The sequence below is a fragment of the Scyliorhinus canicula genome, chromosome 19 (genome assembly GCF_902713615.1).
Source record: "Scyliorhinus canicula chromosome 19, sScyCan1.1, whole genome shotgun sequence".
Taxonomy (NCBI): domain Eukaryota; kingdom Metazoa; phylum Chordata; class Chondrichthyes; order Carcharhiniformes; family Scyliorhinidae; genus Scyliorhinus; species Scyliorhinus canicula.
The window spans coordinates 87,084,343-87,094,623 of NC_052164.1; the positions used below are offsets into that span (position 1 = coordinate 87,084,343).

The following is a 10,281-nucleotide window of genomic DNA, read 5'->3' on the forward strand; positions in this document are numbered from 1 at the left end:
TGTTGCCATCTTCCCCTCCGCTGCCCCGCAAGACATAGCGGCTTGATCTTGCAGGGCGGCGGAGGGGAAAGAGTGCGTCCCTTTGAGACGCTGGCCCGACGATCGGTCGGCACCGATCGTGGGCCAGTCCTCTCCCGAGCACGGCCGTGTGCTCACCCCTCTCCGCCCCCCACAAGCTTCAATCCAGCTTTTGGCGCCATGTTCACGACGGCAGCGACCAGGCAGTTCGGCCCCTCCGGGCCGGAGAATCGCCGTTCGCCGTGAAAAACGGCGAGTAGCGATTCTTCGGAGTGGGGGGGTGGGAGAATCACGGGGGGGGTGCCAGGGGGGCGTGTCGTTAGTCGCCCGGCCCTCCCGCGATTCTCCCACCCGGCGTGGGGAGCGGAGAATCGCGCCCTCTGTGTTTTGTGATGTGATTGAGGGAAATCTGTCCTGCTTTAAATGGTACTGTGGGATCTTTTCCATCCAGCTGAGAGCACAGACTGGGCCTCGGTTTAATGCCCCATTCAAAAGACTGCGGCTGGACTCTCCGCCGGCGGGTTGCTCCATTTTGCCAGCAGCCCGAGGGTTTCCCGATGATGTGGGGCTGCCCCACAACAGGAAACCATTTCCAGCCGGCGTAAAGGAGCGTCTGGCCGGTGGGATGAAACAGAAATGTGGTGCGACGGGCAGAGAATCCAGCCCAACATCCCTAACAGTGCAGCACAGCGGTACTGTTAAACTGGAGTGCCATTCTTGATATTTGTCCTCAAATCCTGGAGTGGGCTTTGAATCCACAACCTTCTGACTGGCAGGCATACTACCAGCTGGAGCAGAGCTGACTCATTTTTAGGAAGCTTCAATGTGTAGTCCCAATGCACATCTTTAATCTCATGAAACAGCTAACCTGCTAAGAGTTGACAAACAATAAAATAGGCACCAATGAAATGTAATAAATTGTAAATCTTGCATAGCATCTGATAGTTTCAGCAAACTATCAGTCCTCTAGTCACTCCACAGAGGTCCGTGATGGACATTAATCTTTACACTTTTTCATGACGTGATGGGCTGGTTTCTCCCATCCCCCAGCCGCCTGTTTCTCTGCGATGTGCCATTGACTGGTGGTGGGATTCTCTAGCCCCGACGCTTGTCAATGTGATTTCCCATTGAAGCCACCCCACGCCGCTGGGAAACCCGTGGACAGGAGTGCGCTGCAAGTGGGAACAGAGAATCCCAAAGGCCGGATTGTGAGATTTTGCCAACACTGCTTCTTAATTGTAGAATGGACATGAGGCCCGCTAAATGACATACACAAAAAACAGACTTCCAACAAATAATAAGGAATTTTGTTTTTTGATAAATAGTTGAGCTATTTATTTGTTCAGACGAGATAAGTCTATTTTTTTTGGAAGTTTGGTGAATGTTTAGTCGACAACACTTGGAAGAGAATAATGAGAATTTTAAGACAGTGCCTCCTGCTGGCAAACTTAATGTACACTACAGAACCATTCTTGCTGGTGTGCTTCTGAGACCCTGGGGTCAATGTTCCTAATGAATTGATATTAAACAATAATTTGTCATGGAAGACATGCTTCCAAATTGCTCATCAACGTGGAAGTATGGAAATATTGACTGTGACATGCTGCAGTTGGCTGAATGTAATGATCATTATTCCTCAGAATTGGTTCCCTATCAAAGTAAATCTGAATGGTCAGCCCTGAGAATCTAATTTCAGTAATATTAGATGTCTATTAATCTAGGGCGTAAATGTATGAAAGTAATCAGTAATTGATCACAGCATCACACGATTTTTGGCATTCGTGTTTGGCAATAGCAAGCCCAATCAACTCCAATTTAAACTGGATTTTTAAAAAACCCTTCACTTACATCTGGGTTTCATTTAAAATTAATAATTGTGTCAGTCTGTATTATTTTACAGCATTGGCATCAGTTATAAGATTTGTGGGACTAGGATGAAGGTTGAGATGAATACTGTTGACTACTTTTTATTGCAGGTCGATGGGAGGTGGGGAAAGTGGGGTCCTTATGGATCATGTTCACGTACATGTGGAGGTGGTGCACAGCTTGCCAAGAGAGAATGTAACAAACCAACTCCTGCCAATGGCGGAAGATATTGTGAGGGAATCCGTGTCAAGTACCGATCCTGCAATTTGGATCCATGCCCTGATAATGGTAAGACATTTATTGAAGACATATTGCGCTGTTATTTAATCAAACTTTTAATATCTTTTACATTTTTCATATAATGTTAGCAGACAAGGGCCATTCTGTTCTATACATTCTACCGTACTAAGTTTATGGGAGTGTGGGCAAAAACATTTTGTTCAGTTTGTTCTACAGTTTAATTCTTCCCTTGGATCAAAGTCTATGTCCCTCTCTTTTCAGAATTGACAGTGGACATTTTTCAGGTGGTAGGATGGTTTAATAGATTAGAAAAATACACTGTTCTTTCTCCATTGTGGCTTCAGCTCATATATCGATATGGGTTATCATAGAATCATAGAATTTACAGTGCAGAAGGAGGCTATTCGGCCCATCGAGTCATCACCGGCCCTTGGAAAGAGCACCCAACTCAAGCCCATGTATCTACCCTATCCCCGTAACCCCCACTTAACCTTTTTGGACACTAAGGGCAATTTAACATGGCCAATCCGGTTTAAACATACTCTTTGTTCGCTGGAAAGTCTAAAGTTCAATCAGTTTAGACAATTTCAACGCCTAATTTTCAGTTGATATGAACTTGTATTGTATTCCATAATTCAACATCACATGGGAATTTCACACAGAGAGGCCCTGAGGATATCCAGGATCAGATAAAGTTATATCAATTAAATATATGGTACTCTTCTGAAGTTTAAGTTAAGATGCATTGCTGGCGCCAAGTTAGAGAGCTTTCATGTGTAACTGATGAAGAAGATGTGCTTGATGCTGATGCAGTTTTTAATGTGAAGTAGTTAATATTTCAGTTGTGGAAAAAATATGGAAAGGATAATCTTTTGGAATGTCGAAGATGCCTGGCAGCATAGCCCTAATATCCCTATTCACATTAAGCAGTGAATAATGGTTGGGAATCTGATTGAAGACTGTAGCTTATTAAAGAGATTACAGTGATGCAATTAACTCCAAAAGTTTTTCCATTGCTGTCTGTAACTTCTTTTAGTTGCACCAACCTTTACTTTATCACAGTTAATAGATGTCTTTAAAGCTGATGAGTTTGTACAAGTTCTTGTTGCGTCACCAGAAAAGCTTATTGTTGGAAAGATTTTGATAAGCCAAGGCCAAGACATTTGACGACAAAAGAAAAATATTATCTTTAAAAAATTTTTTTAGAGTACCCAATTAATTTTTTCCAATTAAGGGGCAATTTAGCGTGGCCAATCCATCTTTGGGTTGTGGGGCGAAACCCACGCAAACACGGGGAGAATGTGCAAACTCCACATGGACAGTGACCCAGAGCCGGGATCGAACCCACTGCGCCACTGTGCTGCCCTGAAAAATATTACCTTTGCACATAATAGCCACATGCCTGGAACGCCCTCTGGGTAGAAACACAAAATAATATTGAGTCATTGAAGTGTTTATTAGATACTGTGACTGTAAAATGGAAATACAATGAAAATAGAAGATAAACCTTTTTACTGTTAAGGGGAAATACTATTGATGGACTACATCATTCTCAAAAGTTTTGTGATAACCTCAATCATTTTTATATTCAATTTAAATAATAACCACAACAGTGTCTGGTATGTTTACATGTCTTCATAATGTCAAATAGTACAATTAATTGAAATAAATGCTCTTCATGTGTAAGTAAAGCATATTAATAACACAAATAATCTCAGTTATAAATCTGAATATAGTTTGAATGGAAGGGTTTATGCGCAATGAGTGACTCAGACCCAGCTTTCAGTCATACAATGATAGATTTGTGCTGCTAACAAAAATAGCAATAATGCATTTGTTAATATATTTCCCACCAGAACAGCACCATCCCTATTTTATTTTTACCCTGATTGTTCATTTTTCTTTTTCTTTATAAAAAAATTTAGAGTACCCAATTATTTTTTTCCAATTAAGGGGCAATTTAGCATGGCCAATCCACCTACCCTGCACATCTTTTGGATTGGGGGGGCGAAACCCATGCAAACACGGTGAGAATGTGCAAACTCCACACGGCCAGTGACCCAGAATCGAACCTGGGACCTCGGTGCCGTGAGGCAGCAGTGCTACCCACTGCGCCACCGTGCTGCCCTCATTTTTAAATTACATTAACATTGGCTTAGAGTAGGTATCTATTCTTATAGGGTGATGGGGTTGAATTCACCTGCAGAAAAGAATGCCCCTGGTATGGTACAGGCATTGGCATCATACACGTATCATTTTGGCAAAGGTTTGGTGGACACAGCAGCTTTGATTATTGATCACATTAGCTTATGGATGTTGGTGTTTACGTGAGAGCACTTTGAACACTAGTGTGTGCAGGTGAACAAATGGCAACGTGGGAAGGAAGAATATTATGACTACAATTGTGTTCACCTCTATTTAACCCTTTCTGACTGTTTATTTATGGTTGCGTTTGATCTGTATTTGAATCACAGGCAAAAGCTTCAGAGAAGAGCAATGTGAATCTTTCAATGGATACAATGTCAATACAAACAGACTTGCACCATCTGTTGTGTGGGTCCCCAAATATTCAGGGGTATCACCCAAAGACAAATGCAAACTTGTCTGCAGAGCGAATGGTACCGGATACTTCTATGTTCTTGCACCCAAGGTAAGCATGTGAAATACTTCAATGCTACATATTCAAAGTGTCAACTCTCCAGCCTTTGACCCTCTGTGTGCCATAGCATTTCTGCAGCTATTGGTTTGCAACACCTTCCCTTCAGCCTTCGATTCCCAGGCCTCAACAATACTATCACACTCTCTCACCTTCACCATTCCCACTGGCACCACTCTCGCCTCAACTTCCTTACGCACAGGACGGGCAGACTTGACAAAATATGGAGCTGGATTCGCCGCTGGCGGGATTCTTCGTTCCGCCTTCAAAACACCCACGCCCGGGTGAAGAACATAAGGGAAACAGATGAATCTGATAGTTTCATGGTCACTGGTCACTATTACTGATATTAACATTCTACCCCCAATAGTAGAATTACTGGGCTAGTAATCTAGAGTCCCAGCATTAGGCTCCTCAGCTAAGGCAGCTGGAATAAGATAGTCTTAATCATGAAAATACTGTATTGTCACAGAAACCCACCGAATTCACCGATGACCTGCAGTGGAGGAAATCTGTTGTTTTTACCAGAATTGATCTTTGGAAATGCAGACACAATAATATGGTTCACTCTTAATTACTCTGTGAAATAGCGAGCAAGTCAATCAGTTCATGGGCATTAGCGATGGGCAATAAATGCTGGCTGTGTCAGTTCTGCCCAGATCCCATGGAAGAATTAAAAACAAAGTTCAAGGGCAATAAAGCAAATATTGCAAGAACAAATATAAAGAAAATTATTTTACTTAATTCAATTTCAATTCCCCAGTTGCGTGGTGGGATTTGTACTCGTCTCTCCAGATCATTAGTCCAGGCCTCTGAAGTACTAGTCCAGTAAGATACACACTCTACTTCCATTGTGCCAGCACCAACGGCGATAGAAAAATCCCTGTACAAGTGTCTCTTTAACATACATTTCATGTCACTCATCCATCATCACGCCAACCTGGACAATCATAGGCAATTGCCAAAGGGGAAATTATTTCAAACACAGATCAAAAGAAGAAGCAGTGCATGACTATATGGCAACACCAAACTTAGAAAAACTGAAGCCAAATCGGGGATACAAAGGGACTAGTCACTGACTGTTCGTAATTCAGCATGTTTTTCTCAACACCCAGGTGGTAGATGGAACTCCATGCATGCCAGATACTTCAGCAGTTTGTGTGCAAGGAAAGTGTATCAAAGCCGGCTGCGATGGAAGGCTTGGCTCCAACAAGAAGTTTGACAAATGCGGAGTATGTGGCGGTGATCACAAAAGCTGCAAGAAGGTTTCTGGCCTATTCACCAAGCCCATGTATGTTTTTCTTTTTTCTTTGCGTTTCAACTTAACTATCTTATCTTTCCACAAAAATGCCATTAACTTATATTAGAGTTTCACGGTTTCATAGGATGTCAGATTTCAAAATATCGATAGTAATTTCCATCATTAGGTACAGAATCCCAATACAGGAAGAATAATGTAGTCTTTGCAAATTAATTTTCATAGTGACAGGATGTCCATTAATCCTTTGGCAAATCCCCGGAAAGTTATGTGTGTTTGAAGATAAAATAGAACAATGAGAATTATGTTCCTGCTGTGATTTTAGTTCTACTCTCTGCAATTGTGTGTAGAGATTCAAACACTTCCTCAAAATACATGTTGTCATGATATAAAATATTACAGCCCCAATGTGTAGCTACATCATTCTAGGGGAAACACAGAGTGGAACCAGGTGCCCAACATCAGAAGAGGGGGCAGATTATTCCTGAGTTGCTTTTGCACATTTTACCTGTCTTGTCAAAGTAAGATGTATGAGACCTGTGACCAACTTGTCTATTTGTTCTGGCCGCAAGTGGTAAAGTGTCCCATGAGTTAAGGTAATTGGAAAGGAAATGAAGTTGCAGAATTTTCAAAAAACATGACATAATTTCTGAAAAGCTCCATTTATTGTGGTGTGGGAAGGAGTAACCTTTTTAAGAGTATTTGCTGAGAGACAAAGAGTGAAAATTCTTGCCGGTTCAATGATTTCCAATTGATTGTAGTCTGCCAGGGAATGGGGCTGGGAACCTCAAGGTCATACACTCTGGAGGGGTAGAATCACCAACAGAAACTTCTGCATTTCCACATTTAACTACAAATGTGCGGACTCTAAAAGTTGACAGTTTCAGAGGAGTGATGGAGGTGAACTCTAACATTTTGCTGTCATTGCTATCACAAAATTAGGTCAATAAATGCAGCAAACTTTGAATGAAATGAGGCCTACACTTGCCTTTATTTTATTTCTATCACCAGATAGAAATTTCCTTTACCTGTAGTTGAGTTTCTAACGTATTTAATGTTGAACAGGATGGGCAAAGCAGTCTGTTGGTAATGGCCCTTGCAGAAATGATACAACTTCCTGGACCTCTCGCCACTTTCCACCAACTGAATGTTTCCCACTCGCCGCAAATGTCACGTTCTTTGAAAATGACAATGAGAATTCAGTTATTTATATTTACATAAGGACCTCACAATAAAAGGTCCAGAGGTCCTTCACACAGATGGAAATGGACACCTTTTTTAGGAGTGGAGAAGAGCTCAGCAGGCTTCTTTCTGTAAGAGGGGAGGGAGGTAGCAATGCAAGATATTTAGAGAATGTGCATGTGTAGGTCACCAAAGTTAGAAGGGAGAGTAGGTGAATTAGGGGAAAGATGCTCATTAAACATTTTAACATTCTTAATATAGAATAAATATTATTTTCTTTTTACAGACATGGGTATAATTACATTGCGACAATACCAGTCGGAGCCTCCAGCATTGACGTCAAGCAAAGAGGATACAGAGGCATGACCAATGATGACAACTATTTGGCAGTTAAAAATGAGCACGGCAAATATATACTGAACGGCCACTACATTGTTTCTGCAGTGGAGCGGGACATTATCATAAAGGGAAGTTTGTTGAGGTATAGTGGAACAGCAACATCTGTTGAAAGCCTTCAAGCTTTTCGACCCATCCAAGAACCACTGGTCATTGAAGTTCTATCAGTTGGAAAAATGACTCCTCCTCGTGTTCGTTATTCCTTTTATCTACCGAAGGACAACAAAGAAGATAAATCTTCACATAACCCCAATAAAAAAGACACAAAAGGAACCTTGCTGAACAATGACAGTTTGAGCAAATTAAATAAAATTGATACAAGGCAACCAGATTATAAAAGAACAAGTTATAAGTGGGTGGTGAGAACATGGTCTCAGTGTTCTGTTTCTTGTGGAAATGGATTGCAACATAGATCTGTTGAGTGTGAAGACAATCACGGTAAAATAGCATTTGATTGTGATACCACCCAGAAACCAGAAGTCATACGGCAGTGTGGAGATCCTTGCCCAGTGTGGGAGATTGGCGGATGGTCACCATGCTCAAAGAGTTGTGGTAAAGGCTTCAAGAGACGTATCATCAAATGTAAAGCTGATACTGGGCATGCTTTGCCCAGAGAACACTGTAGTATAAGGAAGAAGCCACAAGAACTAGATTTTTGTACAATGAGACCCTGCTGAGAGTCTTCAGTAGGCATTATTTCAGATAGAGTAGCCTTTAGAAATGGCTGTTGAACATTGGTTTCCAGCAACCTTTAGTGACAGTTATACCTGTTACACCTGAAACCAAATGGAATATTGAGAAAAAGAACGACTCCACATTGGGAATAAAATGGAGACCTGTGACACATAATTGTGAGTGAAATTAACTGAAATTTACATGTTGAAGTATACCTCTGAAATTTGTAAGTTGGTATTAAACTGTTCTGGTGACTTCATTGACCATGTACTAATGTTAGAAGTGATGACTGCCTATTGAGCACTTACACAATGCAGATTGTCACCGAGTTGGAAGCAGTCAAATATTTTAATGGCTTGATGGTGTTTTATTTGCCATTGACCACAAAATAATACAGGGACCAGTGTAGGTACAGCTGCAATATTATGCAGGGATATATGACCTAATATGATATATTGATGGTTCAATGAAAAACAGGTATGACCATCCTTCATTTCAGAGATGTGGAAGTTAGTTTATTTGTAAACGGGCAATCTTATGTGCTACTTTATGAAATATATTAGATAGCTAACCTGTTCTTTGTGAAATGTATTAGAATATTTTACCCAGTAATACTATAGTAAGGCATGTGGAGTGACGTTTCGTCAAGTTTAACTGGTGTCATCAGTTACAAAGTGTTATGTTCCAACAAAACTGTATTTATGAAAGAAAATGTAGAACATTAGGTTTGTGGTACAGTTCTGTATAAATATACACACATTTGGATGTTATCCGAAACTCATGCGTTACAGTGTTGGTAGCTGAGCCTGTTTGTAAAATGATCTTTTCCAAGTATCTCTTAGTAAACTACCATTTTTTAATATGTAATAATTTATTCTGAGAGGGACAATATTCCATGGTGCATAAGTCATATTTTCTGTATGCTGGTAACATTATTTATTGCGTATACTGGGTTCCAAGAGCATCAATGCAAAACCAAACTGACAACTTAATTATTCTTTTATTTTTGTGGTAAGATTGTAACTATGGTGCTATTTGTTTTGTCCACATTTGCACATTTTATAACCTTGCCTGTAAACATTTGTGATAATTTTGGAAAATGTTCAATTTCTTTCTACAAAAAAAGTGTGGAATTGTTCGATCCTTCCTGTTACTATCAGAAGAAAACCTGAATCCTTAACTATCCTGAACGATACGTTAAAATGCAAGGCCACCTCATAAAAATGGTTTGTTCCATTTCCCCCCTTCATATTGTGGGAGTGCTTCTTTTTAAAACAAAACATCATATATGCCAAACTCTGTAACCCTTTCACTTGTGTTCTGGTTGGGAGGGACTTCAGTTACTGTTCTTCCATCTAAAAGATGGTTCATATGTTAGTGGGATTTATTTTACTCTTTTGCATTTTTTAATTGCAGAAGGCATAAATACCGTTTATTGGCTGTTATGTATACTATGTATACATTTGTTTAATTGTGCACAAATAAAATTGTAAATATCTATGAATTAGTAGTCTTATTGTTTATTGGTACATACCTATGGTAGCAGTTCAGTTGATGTTGCACAGAAGTAATTATCAATTGCGATATTCGCTAGTAGCTATAAATGTTTGACTGGCGCGATGGATTGTGGGTATCTTCAATGGCAAATGCAGTGGTTGAAAACGTCTCTTATGAAAATGAATATCAGAAAAAACCCCTTCAAAATAAGTAAAAACTGTTGAAAATCACATAATTTATCGGAAAGGCTTAATTGGTGATTCCACAAGCTGACTGAGGAATCAGATGACAGTTATAAACAAGTTCACGTCACTTTAACCCCGAGATTGCTGTCATCAAATCGCACCTACATGTTGATGACTTCCAAACGTTTGGTAGCATTTTCTAGATGTTTCATACGAAGTCTGGAAATTTGGATCTTTCTTCTACAAACAGCAAATAATGCAAACTCAATTTTAAACTTTAGATCTGAGGCTGACAGATACTTATTAAC

General features: G+C 40.3%; 1 protein-coding gene across 1 annotated transcript in view; it reads left to right on the top strand.

Moving 5' to 3' along the window:
* Positions 1 to 9,795, top strand: part of LOC119953979 (A disintegrin and metalloproteinase with thrombospondin motifs 15-like) — a 47,606-nt gene extending 37,811 nt beyond the window's left edge. The window contains exons 6-9 of the mRNA XM_038778755.1: positions 1,995 to 2,172; positions 4,599 to 4,774; positions 5,896 to 6,071; positions 7,507 to 9,795. Of these exons, the coding sequence (XP_038634683.1) occupies positions 1,995 to 2,172; positions 4,599 to 4,774; positions 5,896 to 6,071; positions 7,507 to 8,293 (1,317 nt within the window). The 3' untranslated portion in view covers positions 8,294 to 9,795. The remainder of the gene's footprint in view (positions 1 to 1,994; positions 2,173 to 4,598; positions 4,775 to 5,895; positions 6,072 to 7,506) is intronic.
* Positions 9,796 to 10,281: the final 486 nt, after the last annotated feature.